We start from the raw sequence: 22891 nt of genomic DNA, 5'->3' as shown, positions 1-22891 counted from the left end.
TCATCCAGGGCATAAAGCAGCCCATTGCTTCCCAAAATGTGTTGTATTGCTCCCTGGGGGGCAGTGTGATCACCTAGGGGGGCACTAAGGCAAGGGGGTGGCAGAAGGGCACTAGAGGTGTAAATGATGATCACAGGCTCAATTTTGTTGAATTAATTAAACTAGTTTTAATTGGATTTTGAATGAATTATTACTGTTTTGAATTTGTCATCCTCTTCCTCAGCGGGTTGTGCAAACCAGTTCTAAATAATGCTTTGTATAGGGCAGGGGTCCCTTGGGGTGACTTTATGCAACCAGGGGGGGGGGGGGCTGGAAAAGTTAGGGAACATGGAGGTAGACTGTGGTTTGAAACAATCGTTCAGGGGCACGCAATCTGGGGTTCCCCCCCTAACCTAGCCTATCTTTTAAGCCAGACCGCATGCACTCAATTTAATGGGGCTTACTCTTGGACTAGCGAGCATAGGATCGCAGCCTCAACAAACAACATTTACTGTACGCTGTCCGGAGAGCTTGTCAACGGGCGGTGGAAACATGCAGCCAGCAAGTCAATACACATATAATATGGAGCAGCTATGCAATACGATCTGTGCCACGTTGATTTCAATGCAAACGGGATCTTCAAGCCTTTGCACCCCGCCTTGTGGGCGGGGAGCCCCTTATTGGAATAATCAAGCGCGCTTGGGATTCTCACTTGCTCGCCCCGCCCCTTTCCCGGCAACCTCCGCGCGGCGCATCTCTCCCCGGCGCCGTTGCTAGGGACGTCCGTGCGGCGAGCGAGGCTGCGGCGGGCGGTTGCTAAGGGCCGCGCCCGGGGGAGAAGTTGAGGGTTTGTGTAGCAGCTGGAAGGCGAATCCCACCCTCGCTCTTTCTCCCGGAGTGGAGGGCGTCGCTCCGGAGGCTCCTTCCCGGGAGAGCGCCCCAGTTCCTTTTCTAGGCCCCTCGGCGGCCGAGGGCAGAGAGCGCCCTCCTCTCGCCCAAGGTAAGCGCTCTCGCTGCGCCTCCCCATCCCGCGCAGCCTGAAGCTGCCATCCTCCCGTGAGGCGCGCTTCTTGGGCAGTTGAGCTCCCCCGGGATTGGCAGCGCAGGGTCGCGGGCGGGCTCTTTCCACGCTGGTCTCTCCTCGCTCTTGTCCCACCGCCCACGGCTATGCTCTCTCCGCCGCCCCGTGACTCATTTCGGTGCCGTTTGCGCAAAGTAGGAGTTTGCGCTGCGGGTGACGCTTTGAACGCGGTGGAAGGGAACCTGATAAACTGCTGCGGACCAAGTTGCTGTGAAAAGCTGTTGAAACTCTTCCGTTGAACCTGGCTCTCCCATGTCAGCTGGCCACTCTGCTGTCTCGAAAAATCAACGCTCAGGTTTAAAGCTACCCATGTTGTATTGCCATTTGCAATGCACCTTTCTTCCTGCCTTTCTGCCCCATTACGGAACCTTCCAGCTCTTGGTTTCCCCACCCAAACATAGAATATGTAAGGGCAGGTAGTTGATGGTTTTCAATTCACAGCTAAAACCCATTGAAATTGGTGGAATCTTAAGTACACAGTAAACTTTTTAATTGCATAATTCTCAGTGCTGGATTTACATATAAGCTAAACAAGCTATAGCTTAGGGCTCTCTTGGGGGCCTCAAAAAAATTAAAGGGAAAAAAACCCTCAATGTACAGTTCCAAAATAAAAGATTAAAAAAATAAAAATAAAACCTACGTACAGCAGCAGTGTTTGGTGCTAAGATGTAAGTAATGGCCTGCTATCCTGTTGCCTAAAATATCACTGGTTTGCTCATTTCTATACACAGGGTGCCTACATTCTTCATCGACTGGTTGCATATTTTGTTATGTGCAAATGGCTTTAGATACCTATTAGGTCCATAAATTACCATATAGCATATATTCAACACACAAAAAACAGCGACAGTTTATTGTTGACAAAGGACAGCTGGACATATAAAGGACCCCATTACCTTCAGTAGCTTAGGGTTTCATCAGGCCTAAATCTGGCCCTGATAATTCTGTATATGTTTACTTTGGAAGTATCTTTACAGAGTTTAGGAGGATTTATTCCTGAGTTCAAGGTGCAGAGGAATGTGACATTAGGGAAGCAATCCTATACACAAGAAGCTAGTGTAAAGTAGTGCCAAGTTAAACTGATTTAAAGTACCATACACCAGAGCCTAATGGGGCTACTTCTGGCTGAGCTGGCCCAAGCCTGGCAGAGAGAAAACAATCCTTGAAAACGGTTACACCACCCTTTTGCATATCTCCCCCATCCCAGCTGAGCCAAGACCATCAGGTGAGATGTTCCAGGAACATGGCAGGGGCAGGGGAGATAAGCTGGTATATCTCTTGCTAAGCCAAGGATGGAAGGAGTTAAGTCAGTGTAGCCCAGCCGTGCTGGCAACTCTCAGCCAGAGATCTGCTAGATCCTAACCCTGCTCTTCCTATAGATTGCTCCCTAGGCACTTCTTTCTCTGAATTCACTTTTGTTTGGGTGTAGTCATGATTCCATTTGTATGGCCATTGTTTTTGATGTGGTAAAATACATAAAGCATTCATTTAGTTTCACTGAAGTCTTTTGCCATGAAAGTTTCAAGTATTAACTGAGTTGTCTTCAGTACTACATTTCTAATGTTAATAAAACTCAGAGTGGCCCCGTGTATGGGCATGACTAACTTAGCTGACTTCATTTTGATGGGTTTTCTTTGAGTACGATTTAGTTGGATAAAACCCTAAGTTCCTCACAAGTTATTAAGGTGTCTCTACCTCTGCCCAAAATCAATTTCCTAGTGCCTCTTGTTCTTACTCCCCCAAACTTTGATGGATTTCACATTTCTAAGAATGGAGGAATTATTTAGGGATGCCAAGAAAACCTAACACTTTCTTTTTATGACCTTGATCATCCATTGTCAGCCCAAAGCCATATCTGTAGGCCCATTCATGCTAATAAAGATGATAAAATAGCACTCCTTTTACCTGTGTCACTACTGCCTGAGAGAAAGGCAGTAAAGGAAAGAAAAAACCAGGAATTTGGGCCTAGGGAATGCAGGTAATACAGCAACAGCAGATAATAATCATATAAAATTAGAATTACATTTCTGTATCTCATATTTCTGTTAAGAACTTACTAGGCTTCATTTCCTTTCAGTCTAAATCTGTAAAAGTTTAGAGTGAGTTGTGTATTAGAGTATTACAGAAATGCAATGTTTATGCTTATTTCTTTAGATGTCTCATTTTTCTAGTGAAGATGAAGCTCTTTTGCAGTCTATGCTCAGACAGTTACTGCAAAGTGTCAAAGAAAAAATCACAGGAGCGCCATCAGTAGAGTGTGCAGAAGAGATTCTTCTACATCTGGAGGAAACAGATGAAAATTTTCACAAGTAATTTTTTTGAAAGTTTATTTTTGTGTCATCGTTGAAGCAACTGAATAGTGACTGCTGATCCATGTGGGGAAACTTGCTGCTGCAGTTTTGCAGCTGATGACTGGCAGTAAGCAATGTTTTTGATAGTGTGTTGTTAGAACATTGCGGGTACTCATACATATAATGTTCAAGTCAGTTGATTTTAGAAATTGAGATGTTACAATCCTGCAGATGCCTTTAAGAAACAATTTCCAACTTAGTTAAATGCTTGTCTGTCATTCACAGGGTGTTTCTACCAAGCTACTCATATGGAAAGAATTATTGCTTGCCCCAGGTCTGTGGGCAAGCGGTTAATTGTAAGATACTTTGGAATGAAAAAAAATACTGAGCCATCTGTACAAATCTAGCAGGCTGCTTTGTGGCATTATGTATAATAACTGAAAACATTTGTGAACTATGGTTTTTGAGACATTAAATATATCTTTACATTTTCTTTTTTTTATGTGTGTTTGATAATTTTGCAGCCAGAGGATTATGTACACTAAGTATTTATGGAGAAATACTTTATTTTTTCCAGTTGGCAGATAGACCACAAATTCTTTTAAAGCTCGGTGTGAGTTAAATACCTAGTTTCTTTTCACCTCTGCAAATCTACTGTTAAAAATCTGCTAATCTTTCATGACATCTCTACAGCAGAGGTGGGGAACCTGTGGAATCTAACAACCAGATGTCTCATCAGCCCCAGCCAGCGTGGCTGGTGGTCAGAGATGATAGGAGTAACATCTGGAAGACCACAGGTTCCTAGACCAACTCCTGCTGTACAGAATTCTAGCAGTAGCCTGATGAAATACAGTTTATGTAACATTGAAAATACAACAGCACAAAGTAAGTTATACTTTACATGTTTATTACAGCTATGAATTTGTGAAGTATCTTAGGCAATATATAAGTAGCATGCTGGGCTCCGTAATAGAAGAAGAAACTGAGAAATGTACATCTGCACAAAATCAGGGTGAAGGATCTGGCTATGATACACTGGTACAGCATGTTACTAAAAAGACTCGAGAATCAAAAGAGTGAGTACATGTACAAAACACATGTAAAAACCTACAGTGTCCAAAAAGAATGACTTTCTCAAATGTTCTTTCCTGCTTATACTTGATTTTATCGGTCCTGGCACTATCCTTCAGAAATCGTGTCCCTTCATTATTGTAACTCTTCTGAAAGATTGGCTTCAGATTTGGCATTGTTTGTAATATTTCCTTGCTTAAGCCAGAAAAAAATTACTTTATGCTGGCATTAAAACTCAAACAAGTGGCCCTGCAACAAAATACTGCAGTGTAGAATACTGGTTTCCAGCCATTTTATCCTGTCCTCACCCCCTGGTTTTCCTCTCCTCTCATTGAACGTTAGCCAGCATCTCAGGCCCACTGAACATGCCCAGTCCTCACTAGGCTAATTTTGGGTTGTTGTTTTTTCCTCTCCTTTTGGATCTTTTTGAGGGTGGGGTGGGGTAGACGCACTTGGTATCCAATTCCAGCTACATTTATTATTTTTTCAGTCAAGATCTAGTTTTTCAGTGTGAACAATATGTCTCTTCTGTGTGTCTCCTTCTGTTCCTGCAGCTCTATTCTGCTGCTCCCACCCAACCATGTTAGTTTTTCCTTTGCATCTCAATAGTTTTGGTTGGCCACTATGAGAACAGGATGGTGGACTAGATGGGTTACTGGCCTGATCCAGCAGATTTTTCTAATCTTCTTGGTTTGTGCTGTGGAGTAGTTCAGGGGCTGGGTTGTTGTTTTTTTGAATTGGTGTCTCCCTTCCTTAGCTTTCCACCCCACAGAGTTTTGGTAATTGTATGTACCTCAGAATTATGCTGAGTCTGCCTATACCTCGCTCATGTGTCAGTGGTATGATTTTGATTCCATAAGTATGAGCATGGGAAGACTTGGTATTAATGTGCACCTCACATTTCATGCTTATCCTGAGACACCTGTTCTTTCTGAATGACTGTTTCTGCTGCTTTGTTCAAACAAGTGTGCTAGGTACCATGGAATCATGGCATGGTGTCGCAGTCCTATACATGCGTACTCAAGGAGTAAGCCAATTGGGTTCAGTGGGTCTTACTTCCATGTAAATGGAATTGTAGCCAAAATTGTAGAGTGTAGTTTGACCAGAAATGTTGAGAAGATATATCCTGCTTAAAACTAATTCAGATGAATTTGTACAATAAGCTATTTACAGTAAGTACTTTACCAAAGAATGCAACGCAGCCCCCTAAGTTCAAAGTTTCACTGCATTTACAGTACATTTTACAAAATGTCTCTGGAAGGAAGCAGTGCAATAAGTACAGCCAATTTATTATCTAAAAGCCTTCATGAAAAATTACTCTTTGGTTTTTTTGTTTTTGTATTTGTTGCAGTAGTTTTTTCTTCTGCATCTTTTTTTTAAATGCTACTTTAAAGCACTGTGCTGCAGATACCTCACTGTAACAAGCTAGAGGTATGCACACAATGTTTATGCATCTTTTCTACCTCTAAGAAGGGATTCAGGGAGGGACTGTAAACTATAATCTAATCTGGTGCCCATCAGGTGGTCCAGTAAAAAGATTTCGGTTAAGTGGGATTTTCACTGTTCAGTGTAATTACATTGGTACTGTCGGATGTGAGGACATATCTGTCCTTGGCATTAATTGGGGATGCCTGTGTGAGCATGACACTGCTGTGTGTATGCTTGTGCTTTTGTGTTCATAGGTGGAATTGGATTAGGGTATATGATTGTCAACAATTTCTGTGAATAGTAGCAAAATTAGAACTCAATTATAATTATTTACAACTGGAAAGCAGTGCATTCAATAAATACTAATTACGGAAATGTTTCTGTCAGCCCAGTTAGTTATGAGATTTTACCAAACAAAATATTACTGGAAGTGTTGATCACTTTAAATATAGCCAGAGGGATATATCAGACAGAGGGAGATTGCAATACAAATGTGAAAGTACCAAGGGTAAGGAGGACCCCTTGTAGAAAAGTTCAGTGAACCTCTAATGATGAGATCAATCTTAGGAACATTTTAATAGTAATTTCAATGATATGTGGATGGCCTTGTTCTGTGAGAGGAAATTAGAAATGTCATTGTGAAAAACTTCGTTACTTAATCAGTGCTTAATTGCTTTTATAAATTAATGTGTGGACTGCTGTATTTTTAATAAGCCATTTATTTACATTTAGGAATGGCATGTCAGTTTTGAGCCAACCGCACAAAGAAATAATTTTTAGAGAGCACAGATGAATGCCAGGCTATGTTCATTCCTGTAGGGTAGCCTTTGTTTATAAAAAAAAAACCCCAAGGCTAGATACTGTTATTTAGGATTCTCAATCTTCATGGGTTTCTTTTTTAAGACTAAAGGGGAGTGATTAGGAAGGCAGTGTATAAAAGCACAAATAAATATCCCATATACCCTTTACTTCACAGTACCCTTTCCCTTTTCACTGGGAGGAGGGACTACTGAATCTCTAGTGGGAGGGAGTTCCATGACCTGGGCACTGCCAAGGATAAGGCCCTATCTTGCATCATTGATACATCTGTTGACAGGACCACATTAGGGACCTACCCTGCAGACTGCAGTGTCTGACTAGGCAGATACAGGAAGAGGCAGTATTTCCAGCATTTGGGCTCTAAATTGTTTAGGGCTTTATATGCTAACATTAACACCTTGAGTTGGGCCTGGTAGCAAATGGGCATTTAGTGCAATTCCAGAAAGATAGGTATAATAATAGTAGTAGTAGTAGTACTTTTATTGTCAGTGTTCAACCTGTGTACAATGAAATTAACCGAGCCTCCCCCTCCCAACACTCAATCTCATTGCACTCTGTGTGCTTGTCGCACAACACACCAACCCCGAAAGTCAGTTGCACTATATTATTTTCCATTCAGCAGCCTAACAGCCCACAGATAGAAACTGTTTTTTAGCCTGTTGGTATGACTGATTATACTTCTATATCTCCTGCCCGAGGGTAGAAGATTAAAGAGGTGCTGGCCGAGGTGTGAATCGTCCCTGAGAATTTTTCTCGCTCTCCTAAGGCAACGAACCCTTACGATGTCATCTAGCGTGCTCAGGGGACAGCCCATGATATCATGTGCTGTGTTCACCCCCCTCTATAAAGACACTCTCTCCGTGGTCGTCAAGCCAACGTACCACACTGTGATACAATATGAGAGGACACTTTCTATTGTGGACCGGTAGAAGGAGGTCATCAATTGTTGTTTAACATTGTTCTTTCGCAAGACCCTGAGGAAATGGAATCTCTGCTGGGCCTTCCTAACCACCTGAGTTATATTGTTTTTCCAAGTGAGGCCTTCACTAAGATAAACTCCCAGGAATTTAAAGGAAGAGACTCTCTCCACACAACCCACCCACCCCCCGATATACAATGGGGCTAGTTGCCCTCTCTTCCTCCGAAAGTCCAAGTATAATATGATAGTGTTCTGCTGCAACTTCAGACTGTCTTCAATGGTAGCCCCATGTAGATTGCATTACAGTAATCAAATCTAGAGTTCAACAGAGCACGGACCACTGCAGCAAAGCTGTTGCAATCTAGGAAGGCACATCAATTTAAACTGGAGATAGGCATTCCTAGAACTGAGATTATTTGGGCCTCAAGCAACAAAAGTGGTGTAGTCTTTGAATCTGCTCCTACAGGGGATAGTGGCTTCATCCAGAACAGATTTATTCCCCACCTGCCCACAACAGCACCTTTGTCTTGTCAGAAAATATATAGAACCTAAAAACACCCAAGGCAGCCTTGACTAGGTTTCCCAAAGATATGGTTTGTGGTTCAGCAATACAGAGACTGTATTTTCCTGTTCTGTTGCTCTTTGGTCCCAATACTGGCTTGGTTGCTTTGTATCTGAATGTAAATCAGTTTGCTATTGGCAATTTGTGACCTTTTCTATTTTCCAGTTAAGTCTCCACTTAACTGGAAAATTCAAGTTTATTGTGTAAAAGTCCTTCAGTGAATAGGTACTAACATTTGTATGGTTTCCCTCTTGTATGGTTGGACATATCTGAAGGTAACTTCCCAACCATTGCTTCGCCTTAGAAGTTTCTGTTCTGACTGCAATGCTACCAGTGCAAAGCCCCCACAAAAAGAGACCAATCACTTCCTATTGACTGTACTTACCTACCCACAACTAAGTGCCATTGATGTTCGTGCTTAGAAGTTCAGCCTGTGTGTAATAAGATTTGTGAACTTGCTTGTTTTTATAACATTTGTTCTGCTCTGAAGGTATAGAGAAATGATGCATTCTCTGAAGAATGTTATGATGGTTGTAGTTGAATCTTTAATTAACAAGTTTGAAGAAGATCAGATGCGCTATAAGGAAATTCAGAGGAAAGTGAAAACAGAACAGCACAGCAGTTACTATACAGATAATTGCTCTGATAGTGATTCTTCATTTAATCAGGTATGGCCAAGTCTATGTAATAATCTTGTGGGGCCACCATCTTTTATGCTGTTGTAACAACAAGGGTGTAAGGGGAAGGCACGGGTGTGGTAAGGAATGGAAGAGTGACTAGTTGGCCATAGTTGCCATTCTATCCTCCCCTGGGCTGGGCCTTACTTCCCTGCTGACATAGAGCTATGCCACCAAAATAGCTGTCATATCTAAATGCTCTCCCATTAGAGTTAATGGAGAGCCCTAGTTGGTTTCTGTGATTTCATCTTCATGTTCCTCTTGTTTGTTGCTGATGAAATCAATGAGAAATTCTTTTCTCTGACTTACACTGCCAGTTGAGGCTATATTTTCTTTAGATTGTTACTGCAAAATCAATAGATAAAATCCATTCCATTTAGATCGAGGGCTGGAAGCCTATTGGTTTTTATGGGGTTGCATTATCTCCACTGAAAGTTAGAATACCTTATCTGAGGGCATGCATAGAATTCTCACAGCATTAAGATTTCCCATCAACCTCAGTGCAGTTCTACACATCTCCGCTTTGTGCACAGGGTACCCACAATATTGAAGTCAGTTTAAGTTGTTGGCATCTCTGTGTCTCGAGAGACAATGGAGTGCTCCTCCAGGGGTGTAGTCAAACTGCTGTGTTAGCATCACTGAAGTGACCTCCTGGAGGTGCAAGCCTGGGCAGTGTGTATGGAGGTCCTGGGCTGCCCAGATGACAAGACCCCCACTCTTGGCCTTGCTATTATGGCCCAACGGAAAGCAGAACTATACATTTGACACCAGCTTGACTGCAGGAGTTGCTGGAAGGAGGCATACAACCGCCTTAGGGCTCAATACGCCAGAGCCTGTCTTCGCATGCAGGCGGAAGTGCCTAATTCACTAATTCCATCAGCTATCTTCACTTGGTTTAGCTGGCCAGCTGTCACATTCTGACAGCTTCTAGGAGCCACAGGTTAGAGCTGAGTGCAGGGTGGGGACCAAAGGTGTACATGCACCCCATACAATTTAAGTACAAACCTAATTACAATACTTTACTTCCCAGATAAAAGTTAATATTCAAAATGTTTGCTATGTACTTAAACCTTCTCAATGATTCCTCCATTGCAGGGGTTAGACTAGATGATCCTAGGGTCCCTTCTAATTCTACAGTTCTATGATTCTGTGGGTTTTTTTACTGGGAGCAGCACTATAAAGTTTAGGTCTTTCCAAAATGTCTTACTTTTATTTCTACAAAATGTTATGGTTGGTATCACATGTTGTATAATTAAAAATAGAAAGGTTATTAAAAATAGAAAGGTAACATTTTCCCCTTATATTTGATAATTAACAATACCCCCCTTAATATTTCATTAAGATAATGTGAATCCCTTAAAGATAATTTTTATTTCGCTAATAATAGCTAATTATTATAGTTATTAATCATTTTAATTTAATGAGTTACTTAATGAGCATTTTGCAATGTGTTACAGAGTTATACATTCATGAATCAAGAACAGTTGCAACTACTGGTAGAAAGGCTTGATCCGGCACAACCTAAGGAAGTGAGTCTAAAAGGCAAATGGACACACCCACTTAGACAATACTTTTTATTTTAGCACATCTTAAGCTCACGTTGCTTGAGTGAACTTGGATAGTCTCATTTGGAGGGGGCATGATTGGTTATTAGTTCTTTATACGAGTGTGGGCTTGAGACTTAGGAAGAGGAAGGTGAGATCTAGAAAGCAGAAGTATGGAGGCATTGTGCAGGAGAGCTAAAGGTGGAAAACATAGTGGAGGGTAGATGATTCTGTGGTCCACTGGTTGTGTGTGTAGGTACACACACACACACACACAACCTGTTGCACCAGAAGTGGTTTAGTCATGCTGGCCACATGACCCGGAAAGCTGTCTGTGGACAAACGCCGACTCCCTCAGCCAGGAAGCAAGATGAGCGCCGCACCCCATAGTCACCTTTGACTGGGCTTAACTGACCAGGGGTCCTTTACCTTTACCTTATCGTGTGTGTGTGCACGCGCGCGCATCATCACATTGGTTGAAGATTTCTGTTTTATTATGATAATACTCTTTGTGATTTTTTAAACCCACATCTTACCTTGATGTTGCAGGTGCGTCAGGAAGCTATGCAGACATTGTGTTCTGCTCCTCCATCTGATATATTAAACTGTGAGAGTTGGGCTAATTTACGTAAACATCTTGCAACAGCACTTTCAGATCCGGATTCCAGTTTCAGTGTAAGGAAATTATTTTTTACCATTCCTCATTTATATAGTGTGCAAAATCAAAGCACATGCAAAGATTTTATGTACCTCTCAGAAATTCCATGTAGAAAAGTGACTATTGGGATTTTAAATGAAGCAGGTCAAGTATATCTTTCTTTATAACTACTACTACTTCTTCCTTGAATAGCATGCATATATATGCAGTGTTTTAATTGTCCCTGTTGTATCGCAGGGATCGGGAAGCTTTTCTATTTGGTAGGCTGAATCCTGAGCTTCCCCACAAGCCATTTTGATAGGTGAACAGAGCTGTCAACCTGTCAGTCACTTCATACCATTACAACATCAGGTGGCAACTTCAGGCATGCTCACTGTCAGTGCTGATGGGTGATCACAGCGTCGCTGCTTGCAAAAGAATAATTGCAAGCTCAGTTTAAGCTCCTGATTGTTCCTTTGTAAGTACTTCCTTACCTGCCCCACACTTGTTGCCTCATATGACATGGTTTGGGGAAAACAGCCTTGAGGGCCAAATTGAGAGCACTGCTGGGTCTCATTTGGCCTTTGGGCTATGTGGTGTTACACATTTTTTGAATGAATGTAAAATATCAATAATAATATTTATTTATTTATTACTTATACCCCGCCCATCTGGCTGGGTTTCCTCAGCCACTCTGGGCGGCTTCCAACAGAAGATTAAAAATACATTAAGACATCAGTCATTAAAAACGTCTCTAAACAGGGCTGCCTTAAGATGTCTTCTAAATATTAGATAGTTGTTTATTCCTTTGACATCTGATGGGAGGGTGTTCCACAGGGCAGGTGCCACTACCAAGAAGGCCCTCTGCCTGGTTCCCTGTAACTTTGCTTCTTGCAGTGAGGGAACTGCCAGAAGGCCCTCGGCGCTGGACCTCAGTGTCCAGGCAGAAGGATGGGAGTGGAGATGCTCCTTCAGGTAAACACTGAAATAGAAAGCCTGCAGGACTATAGCAAACCTTATGCCTTCCAATATAGTAATATATCTATAAGCTATCTTATTGTTTGATAAAGTGGTGGTGTGTTCTCCCATCAAGGTAACTCCAGATATTGAGGGAGAGGTCCTGTAGGTACATTTTGGCATGGCCTCTATACAACGTGTTTTGTGTATACAGTCATACCTTGAGTTGAAGTTGCTTCAGGTTGAGCGCTTTCGAGTTGCGCTCCGCAACGTGTTACTTCTGGGATTCACCGCTCGCTTTTGCGCAGACGGTCAAAATGACGTCACACGCATATGTGGAAGCGGCAAATTGTGGCACAAACAGACGTGCAGACGCAGGTTGCATTTGCTTCAGGATGCGAATGGGGCTCTGGAACGGATCCCATTCGTATCTAGAGGTACCACTGTATAGCCTGTTGTTTGTGTGTTTATATATAGGCCCAAGTGCTTCAGCTGTCAATATAGGGAGTTATGTTATAATAATTTTCAGCTTTTGAATGAAAAGTCTACAGGTGCATCTGGTGTATGTTAGAGCTACAGAAGTTAGTGTGGTATAGTGGTTAGTATCAGGTTAGGACTATAGAGACCCAGATTTAAATCCCCATTCACTCATGAAGTTCACTAGGTAATTTTGGGCTATTGATCGTCTCTCAGCATAAACTACCTTACACGGTTGTTGTGAGGTGGAAAGACAACAGTTCGAAACGCCTTCGAAGAATGCTGGGTAAAAAATGAAATGAAATAAATTAACAAGTCGGATATTCTTTATAACATTGCTGCTGACGCAGAACATTGAAATTCTGTTTAGATTTTATGAACTAGCTTTCATTTTTACTGTTTCAGGACAAAGTTTTGAAATTCTATGCCAAGACATTTTCTTCCTCTCCACTAAATATGACAAGGGAACTGTATACAAGTTTGGGTAAGTTCATTAAGTCAAATGGAGAAATGTTACTTGCTTTCTGTAGCCAGCAACCATTTTTAAAATTTGCCTCTTAAATTATTTGGCAATTATTTATCTCTTTACAGCAAAGTATTTAGAGATGTACTTCCTTTCTGAAGATAGTTATGTTCCTACCATATCAATAGGTATTGATATAAGCAACCCAGATATAATCCGTTTACTTAAAAAGGTACAAATCAGTTTTCCCATATTTCTTTTTCAAATTTAATTATTTTCCCCATCTAGACTTTAAAAAAAGCAAACAAGCTGTTTTTCTTTTATTCATAGATACGTCTGCTAAATGAGTACCAGAGGGAAGTACCATCTTTTTGGATTCGTCATCCAGAAAAGTATGTCACAATTATCCAATTGTTTCCTTAGTTTTCATTTGCCTGTTGCAATTTCTTTGTGCTAAATTACTAAAATCAGTGATTTATTAAACATGAAATTACTACTGCTACTCATCTGTCTTTTGATAGTGAAGTTTCTTGGTTCCATTGCTTGCTGTCATAAGTCAATCTGTGTCTATGAGGACAAAGTTCCTTGACTTAAAACTCCCTAAACCAACTAATCTCTTTGTGCTATTTAATCTACGCCAGTTACTGGTTTCCTGATTTGGATTCTACAGGTGACACTTCTGTTTCCTGTTTGGTGATTAAGGATCACAATCACTTTCAACTGGTCCCTTTCAACTGGTCTTCACAATATTTAAGCATGGAGAATGGTGTTCTGCGTACTCTATAAATTATTATTACAGTTTAACTCCAAAATGTATTCACAGTACCCCAGTAAACATACTCACAATATTGCTCATTGTAACTTTCTTAATCTCCTTTTGAAGGTGACTTTCTTTTGGTGTATACAAAATAAAAATAGTACATACAATTTCTTGACTTTAAAAAATCATATTCACAGTAAAGTGGAAAATATTAAATGCATCTGATTTCTTTCCCTTTTCAAATTCCTTTTTTGAATGATGGGCAGTCTAAATACAAATGGCATCAGTACGAACATTGGGATTTTATTTAACAGCTCGTTCTTTATAACATATTTAGGTACATGGAAGAAATAATGGAGAGTACCCTGTCACTTTTGTCAGCAAAGCGTGAGTCAAGCCACCCTGTTTCTTTGGATCCCGTGTACTTCTTGGCTCTAGTCGATCTCAAGGCTGTTTGGTTTAAAAAATGGATGGTAAGCAAATGTATGTATTTTGCTGATTGCAGCTTCTTCTGTTAGTCCTTCAAGGTTATTGCTTTGTTGATAATGCCTTGAGCTAATAATCCTCTTAGTCCTTTTCTTCAAGAGGTTGATATTGAATGTGTCAGTGTAATGCAATAGATGAGATAAGTTGCAATTTCTGAGGAATTGCACGGAAGGTTGCAGGTTTCTCCTTCATCTGGCTTAATGGGAATGGTATGGGCTCACCAGGATAGAATGCAACCCACAGTAACATTTCAAACTAACCCAAACCAAGTTAAGAACATGGCAGGAGGAGGACTACTTGTATTTTAAAAACCCAAAAAAACTTGCACTGCAGGAATACTATAGCACTCTGCTAGCACATGATGGATGTAACACTAAATCCCACCATAAGCAAATTAATTGCATGATCCCTACAATGGAAATGCATCTTAGAGGCATGGTGTCTGGACTGTGCTTAAGAAGTAGATGACTTAATCTATTACGCATGTGGAACGTCCCCTTGTTTTAGAAGGCTGTAGAGCAGGGGTCATCAAACTTTTTCAGCAGGGGGCAGGTCCACTGTTCCTCAGACCTTGTGGGGGGCCGGACTATATTTTGGGGGAAAAAACAACAACAAATTCCTATGCCCCACAAATAACCCAGAGATGCATTTTAAATAAAAGCACACATTCTGCTTATGTAAAAACACCAGGCAGGCCCCACAAATAACCCAGAGATGCATTTTAAATAAAAGGACACATTCTACTCATGTAAAAACATGCTGATTCCCAGACCATCCGTAGGCCGGATTTAGAAGGCGATTGGGCCGGATCTGGCCTCCGGGCCTTAGTTTGCCTACCCATGCTGTAGAGCGTGGATGGTGAATTGGGAGCTCTCCATATGTTGGACTGAAACTTCCACTACCCCTGGCCATTGGCCATGCTGGCTAGGGCTAATGAGAACTGAAATCCAGCAACATCCACCCCTGCTGTAGAGTATGGGTAGAATTGTCCTTGGTGTCAATAGGCAGTAGTCAAAATGAAATTAAAATAGTGCTGTAGGTTTACGGACAATTTGAACTATTTTTCCAGTAAATACAAAGCACTTATTTGCTTCTCTACACACCTGTCTCCAAGCCAATATATATTAACATGGACTAGCTTCAGAACTTATTGTGCAATTTTGATCTTGTAATCAGTTGAAAAATAATTGAATCATTTTGATTTTTTACTCAGTGCTTTAAGTGTAATGTATGTCTGTTTTGTCATTTTAGCATGCATATTATAGCAGAACAGTGGTGCTAAGGCTACTTGAAAAAAAATACAAATCTTTGGTAAGTCTGTTTTTTCATCAGTCAATATCCTTTCTCATCAATACAAGGAACAAAGTACATATCAATTACAACTGAACCAAGACATATCTTAAGATATTACATACTCCTTAATTGATTTTTGTTTATCAATATGACCATTTAGGAAGTTCAGTTTCACATTCTAAATATGATGTTCTGCAGAGACTTTATAATTTACACTACTGCCTGTATGTACTTCTACCAGCTCAAAATTCATGTGAAAAGGGTCAAATGCAAATTTGCTAATGATGTGAGTGAAGTGAATCTTCATTAATAAAGGGAATTGTGCAATAGGCATTTCCTGTGAATTTTGTTATACCTTGTTGTTTTATTCGTCAGATTATTGCATCTGTTGAGCAGTGTGTTTCCTATCTTGAAACTTGTGAATCAGTGATTGATAAAACAGGCAGGTTTAATTCTTTCTCCACATTGCATAATGGTAAGTAATTTTTCCATATGCTGAATAATATATATTTATTTGAAGTCTTCTTTTTTGCTTACATTTTAATAATATATGTAGCAGTGTTCCAGTAGCGCTTTTTATGACAAATGTTCAGTATATGTTCTATCTCAGAATTTCTAAATAACATTTCAACTGTGTGAGGCTTCCCTCCCACCTAGAAATGGCAAATCCAATTTTTATTGGTGGTTGCATTTTTTGTGATCTTGGCAGTTTTCTTTATAAATACATTATTGCCCATGATAGCAGTGATTGCTTGGACTCTAGTATAAAAGAACGAAGCAAGAAACAGCACAGGTTTATTGACATGAACTGTCTTGTCTTTCAAGGTAATAAACAGAAGAATGTTTACACTGGAAAAGAATTACAGTATATATATTTTGTTCATTCCCTGAGCCTCTTAGGAAGATTGTTGATATATAAACAAGGCAGAAGACTTTTTCCTATTCAGCTGAAAAACAGAAAAGGTAAGTGCGTGTTAAAGAACATAGAAGCATAGAAACATGACAGTGTGTTCTATTAGGGCCATTTTTCTAATTCTTTTTCAGCTTTGGTTCTGTTGTTTGTGGGAGAGGGCTTATAGGTATCCAAAAGAGATTGTACAACAGGGTGTAAATTATGTGGCGTAAATTATGTAAGCAGGACAGTTATTGGAGTGCCTGGTGCATCATCACATGCTGTTCTATATAGAAGGATTACACATAAATTCCTGTCTCACTATTTTTATCTGGATTTTTTAAAACCTATTTATAACAAAACTTTGTTGTTTTCTGTAACATTGGCGAAGCTGAGATGTTTATCAAAACTAACATGGTGACTTGATTTGAACATAATGCTAGACCATAGCTTAGTGCAGTGTAAACAACCTTCGGTTCATGCACTTTTATTCTCTTCAACCCATCTTTCCTGAGGAGGATTCAAGGAAGCATGTGTTTTCTGTTTTCAACTAACTGGTGTTTATTGTTATGTCCAAACCTTGGGAGTGAAGGGAAGTTACCAGATCTGCTAGTGTGCCAGTTCACAAATTTGCATGGACACATCTATTGCATGTACCTGTGGAAAAATGGGGAAATTAGAATACTGCTTTTGAGTTCTTTGCTGGAGACAATGACAGGCACGCGAGACAGAATTGCATTGGAATACCTTGCTTCCTTTGGGGAAGTTATCATGGCTCAGTAAGAGAACTGATATCAATGGAACTGGAACTCTGGTTAGTTTAAACTATAGTTAGTTGCAATAAGACAGCATCGAATCACAGTTTATGATTCTCCAAACATGGCATAGTTTAAATTAATCAGTTTCCCTAGGTGGGATGCAACAAAACTCTAGGTCATTTAACCCGCAATTGTCTTATTTTCCACCTCCTGCTGTTGTACTGGAAGAGGAGGGTGAGGACAAGTGCCTGGGGCTCGCTTGTACTTATTCATGCAGCGCTGACTTATGGTTTTTCCAAGGCAGGTTGGTTTATGGCTATGAAGAAGTACACATTATCATCTTACACAATTATCTAAATATTCTTCCATCTGTCCTCCTTGGCCTGTGGCTGTTACACAAAACGTTTGATTACATTATTTTCCAGGAGGGAAAACATGAACCCAACAGTTTATTTGACATTGGTGGAAAAGCTCTACCAGTAATAAATTAAATTAAATGGTTTCTGTCTGTGAAGCAGTTGGAAATGGAAGAAAAGCTACAGCAATTTAACTTAAATTTGTATTCAGGTATTCGTTTGTTGTTCCTAATTAAATTATAAGTAACATGAAGTTATTTTTCCCATTCTCTTTTTTGTAGATTTGATGTCCTTGACAGACCTTGTCGTAATGTTTACTCGTCTTATCTATTGCGCCCCAAATTGCCCAAAGACTCTTACAGTGCATTCAGGTAACATTGCCCTTTATATTTGCTCTGTTATTCTTTAATGTTCTTCTTTGTGAATAAAGGTTTGTTCACTTCCATATTTCTTAATCATTTCTGTGTCTGTAGACACCATGACATCATATTTAAAGTGAAAACTGAATGACTCTTCACATCTGATGGGTATTTGAAGTGGTGGGCTTGGCAAGAGGGAAGAAATATCACTTGTTTCTTTTCCTTTATCTGATTGTGTTGCTCACTCTGTTGTTCTTTACTATTTTGAAACAAGTCTCTTTTTATTTGTCAGGCAATTATTCTCCAGCAGGCCTTATTACTGATGTGCTCGGAATTCTTTGTGAGAGAAAAGAATGTGCAACTGAATGTCTATATACTAATACAGTGATAGAAGCACTTCTTCAGCCAATACATTATTTACTGAATGGAACAGAGGTTGGTTGTATTTCCTTCAAATAAACATGAATAAAACTTAATGTAGAAAAATGTAATGGCTGTGATCCATTTAATTGTCAGGCACAATGTGGTCTTGCGTATAACTAGTGAATGGAGATGTGCATCGCAAAAGAGTGAGAATTGCATTGGGGGCATTGTGTATCTGTTTCAATACAGCTGTGCACATCACAGTGAAATAAAACATATTGTTGACTGGAGACAGGGAAGATTATGAAGAAAGCTGCATTTCATGTAAGTCAAGGGCAGCTAACCTATAACCCTCCAGTTGTTGGATTCCAACTTCCATCATAAGGGATGTTGAGAATTATAGTCTTTTGACATCTGGAGAGTCATAGATTTCCATCCTTGTTTCAGTAAGAGAAGGAATGTGGAATTGGCATGCTGGTCTATTTTGGAAGTTAGCCCCATCTGTTTCTATTTTATATTTGAAATAAATGTTAATTCATTTTGAAAGGACTTGGGATTCTTCTGTTCTTGTTTGTCAGTTAACATTTAGATTTATCCTCACGGCTACTTTTAGCTAAATACAAATCAGCAGTATCATTTACAACTGTATTGTTAAAAATCAAAATCAAAATCAAAGCTCCATTGACATAAGCTGGATTATAATGTAAGAATGTCTCAGTCTTGTTACATTAATTTGCCTTTAGTTACACAAGGTTTGTAGACAAAAGTCTCTATAAAACATTAATCTTCAGAGTTTTTAAAATGTATGTGCAGGTGCATCTAAATTCTCCTGAAACAACTCTAATACATATAGCGGATATTTTGGCAAGGATTGCTGCTGCAGATGATGGTCTTTCACTCCTTCTCTATGGAGGAGAGAAGCCCTCTGCCATGGAGGGTGGTAGGTAAGAGAATATGTTTTAACAGAACAAAAACAGTGTTATGAAATAAGTTCTTGTCTCTCATATCTAATAAATTGTATATAAGTCTTGAGAGAAGCTTCCATGATTTGAATTATAAAATGAACAGCTTGCATGTTTTGTTGTTTATGCAAATGTATCTAAGGAGATAGCTCCCACACCTGTAGAAAACAGTCTGCATTCAATACCTGAATGGTCCGTACACTGTAATTTTCATGTTATTTCTCATTAGTCATGCTTTTGTTTCTTGGCTTAAAGTATTACTGCATTTGGTTGTAATGATAAACTATGATTTCTTGTTACGTCAACAAACCTCAGGCTTGTGTACTCTCACCTACCTTCTCTCCATAAGAGGATATCAGAAGGTTTCATTTCTGTTTTAACCTAACCACAATTAAACATTGTGTCTGAACCCAGACAAATGTAGAATTAACTAATGTTTACTGCTTACTGAATTCAGTGGCAAACTGAATTCAGTGGATTAATGAAGTTGGCTTGTTGCAATAGTAGCTAAGATTTAACTACAGTTTATGATTTGGATGTATCATAAACTGTGGTTAATCAACAATCGAAGTGGAATGCTTCCATCTCCAGAGCATTCTGGAGAAGGTGGCATGTAAGGGGAAATAGTTAAAGGAACATATTCCCAATTAAATTGAAGATGTGTTTCTGCTATCTGGGAAATGTGGAGATATGAAAATTGTGTGCTTCTCAGAATACATCACCATTTTCACAGCAGTATAAATGCCTTCATACACCTTCCCTGAGCCAGGTTGCTCTGTCTTAGAAATGAACACAAACATTTCTAAATAGTTGAGATCATACCTATTTAGCACCTGGTATCATTGATTATGTCCTGTGGGTTGATATAAATCATATGTAAAACTAATGGAGTTCTTAAAAAAAATGTAAAAAGGAAAAACATGCAAATTCAATATCACTTTCTTAACAAAGAGCAGCTATGGCAAAGGGCCATCTGCATTATGACCACAATCCAAATGAATTGGGTGGGAAGGTGGTGGTGCAGGGAGTTATACAACATCTTCCAACAATATGGTTTCAATATGGATTGGGTCTTGCTGTTGCTTATTTGTTAAGAAACAGTCATACCAAGACCTAAGCATGCTGCTCAAAAACATGGTGGATGTGTTAGCTTCACTAAGAATAAAGCAGTTTTATAGGTGATCTCTGTGGAAGGGGGAGAGAAGCCTTCCTACTTTGTTTTGCTCATGTTTGTTCCCATCTTACATGGGAAGATGATAGGCAGTAAGTCTTTCTTTAGGCCAAGTCTCAGCATATTGTATAAGCAGAAGAAGGATTAACATTTCAATTACTAACTGAAAAGCTTTATTTCATCATAATTCTGCCGAATCAATAAAACATTGTTTTTTGAAATGATTCATTCTTTGTAGCCTTAGGGGTGCACATACTATCGTTCAGTTTACAAAGAAGCTTCTTGATGAAGACATTTCTGTTCTTTCTGGGTCTGAGATGTTGCCAGTGCTCAAAGGTGCTTTCATCTTTGTATGCCACCAGATGTATAGTACTTGTGAAGGCTTAGAGGTGTTGCTACCTTATCATTTACATGGATCTATTTCTGAGGCTTGGAAAAAGGTAGTCCTATCCTTGTTTATACAAAGTATATGTATAGAAGTTATGCAAAAGATGTTTATGTTTGCTTGTGTGTGCATCCGTTCCCAAAGGGTACTTTTTATGCTGAAATAGTATTGTAGTATAGATTTTATCATGGGAGTGGCACCTTAACGTTATAATATCCCAAAGATGATTATTAGTTTTGCCTTCTTTGTAACAAGCATAGCAAAGAGGGAGGGGGAGTAGCAATTTCTCTTGGATCCCCACAGTGTACACAGTAGTTAAAAAATAGGCAAGTCTTGTCCTCTCAGGCTGTGGGAAATATTGCCAGTATCGTATACAGATGTGTACATTCTAATTTATATTACATATAAATTCTAATTTATATGTGAAATAGGCTTGAATAGATGTTGGGAGTTTGAAATATTTTTTAAAGTTGGCAAGTAGATCTGTTTGTTAATCTTCATTAGTCATGAAAAGTCCAGTGCTGCATTTCTTGCATGCTTTGCTTTTGGTTCCAAGAGTTACATTAGAAACATTCACAAAGTAACTTCGTGATGCCCATAGGTTGGTCAGCGCCCATCATACAGGGGCATATATTGGGGTTCCACATGCCCCAACGGTTCTGAGAGTGACAACTTGCTGCCCCCCACTTTCACACGGGTGGTTGCTGCTGCAGCAGCTGTTGCTTCTCACCTTGCACATTTGCAAGCTAGTTTATCTAGTGGTATCAGGATTTATTATTAGATTATTAATGTAAGTGGTGAAGGATCCGAACATCCATTTGGCTCTCTGGTGCATTGCAGTGTTGCTGCAACTGGGTAAAGCCCACTTGGAAGCAGGTAGCTGGCAGGTTTCTTTAACAGGCATACCTGGTGATGGCACTATAATGGTCTGGGGAACTAGGCAACCACCATCCCCCCTGCACACAAGTGGGTTTATCAGACAGCAGAAACAGCATTGTCATTACCACACCCATTGCAGCACCCCCACCAACAATGGCCAAGCAATGTTGACTGATAACTGCAGTAATGTTACTACTAGGATCCGAAATGGTGGTAGACACTCGGAGAAAGGCGCCCACCCAGGCCCCAGATATGTCTGCCCTTAAGATATTTCTGATTCTTAATCAAATATCATTATCATACTATGTTGTTAGTGATCATAATTTAGATTTGCTACTGTTGCTAACAGTAAATTTATGTAATTTGCTTTTCATTTCTGACAGACTAGTTTGCTTTCGGAGAGAATTCCAACGCCTGTTGCGGGGGCAGATTGTGTATCATCAGCAAGTCAAGAATCACAGAGCTTGTAAGTACTAGTTTGGGTTACCTGCTCAGAGATACATGAGAAAAGTCCTCAAAGCTGCAACATGGGGGTTAGGTAACATTTAAAAACGGGAAATCTTTCTGATAAAGCTGTATTGCTGTTACCAGGCAGAGGCAACAGCAAAGTTCTGCATGGGAAAATAAAATACAGTTTAGTGGCTCGCACAGCCTCTTGCTTCCCTTTCCCTTTGCTCGCTCTGTCTTCCTCACTCCCTATTGTTTCTCCCATTTCTTCTCTTTGATTTCTGTTTCCTCTGTCACTGTGATTTCCATCCCTCCCCTCTCATTTGCTTTACAGCTGTCCAGTATGTTGTCACTTCTGCTTTCATCAGTCCTCCGTATTTTCAGTCTTACTCTTCCTGTCAGCTACATCTGCTTCCTCTTTTTCATCTGCCCCCAGCCCCGTTTTGTTTACTAATGTTATTGTTGCTTTTCTTGCTCCTTTGTTTTCGATTCTTAACACATTCAGAAAGGAATCTTCACAGTGGCTTTTTGACATCTGTTGTGCAAGCCTCACTTGGAAAAGGACCTGGGTGAGGCAGGCATATGGTACATGAGATGCAGTTTCAGTGGTTGGGGTGCAAATATGTCCACTTTTAGGCCCCCCCCTTTTTTCTACTTCTGCATAGCATGTAGTTCTCCTGAATATGAACATCTTTCCTCTTCTTTGGGTGTGTGTAGCTATCAGCTTTCACCGCTGAATGTTATTATTATACAGATAATTATTATTTATGTGGTTTCTGCATTTTAAGAACTTCTGAATTCCACGTGTCAATACAGCGCTTCATACTTTTTATTTTCAATAACCAGTTCCCTAAGTCTATATTCCTAGAAATGGG

At 40.0% G+C, this 22891-nt stretch overlaps 1 protein-coding gene across 6 annotated transcripts in view; it reads left to right on the top strand.

The window, feature by feature from the left end:
• The first annotated feature begins 716 nt into the window (after positions 1–716).
• The window catches only part of TBC1D32 (TBC1 domain family member 32), a 65951-nt gene continuing 43776 nt past the window's right edge, over positions 717–22891 (top strand). For 5 of the 6 annotated variants that reach the window (XR_014546884.1, XR_014546885.1, XM_083608495.1 and 2 more), the window contains exons 1-18: positions 717–979; positions 3215–3369; positions 4266–4427; positions 8641–8818; positions 10285–10356; positions 10921–11046; positions 12848–12926; positions 13034–13137; positions 13236–13297; positions 14003–14138; positions 15403–15462; positions 15820–15919; positions 16270–16407; positions 17732–17821; positions 18102–18244; positions 18986–19116; positions 20544–20745; positions 21953–22035. Coding sequence is in view for 4 of the 6 variants with exons in the window: in XM_083608495.1 (XP_083464621.1) it covers positions 3215–3369; positions 4266–4427; positions 8641–8818; positions 10285–10356; positions 10921–11046; positions 12848–12926; positions 13034–13137; positions 13236–13297; positions 14003–14138; positions 15403–15462; positions 15820–15919; positions 16270–16407; positions 17732–17821; positions 18102–18244; positions 18986–19116; positions 20544–20745; positions 21953–22035 (2021 nt within the window). In the remaining 2 variants the exon portion in view is untranslated. Of the gene's footprint in view, positions 980–3214; positions 3370–4044; positions 4237–4265; positions 4428–8640; positions 8819–10284; positions 10357–10920; positions 11047–12847; positions 12927–13033; positions 13138–13235; positions 13298–14002; positions 14139–15402; positions 15463–15819; positions 15920–16269; positions 16408–17731; positions 17822–18101; positions 18245–18985; positions 19117–20543; positions 20746–21952; positions 22036–22891 lie in introns of those variants that run through there. The other variant, XM_083608496.1, reaches the window with a different exon arrangement.

This window comes from Podarcis filfolensis (genome assembly GCF_964270895.1).
Source record: "Podarcis filfolensis genome assembly, chromosome: 3".
Classification (NCBI taxonomy): Eukaryota; Metazoa; Chordata; class Lepidosauria; order Squamata; family Lacertidae; genus Podarcis; species Podarcis filfolensis.
Note: the sequence above shows the minus strand (reverse complement) of the source record. Positions and strands in the feature narration are given on the sequence as shown.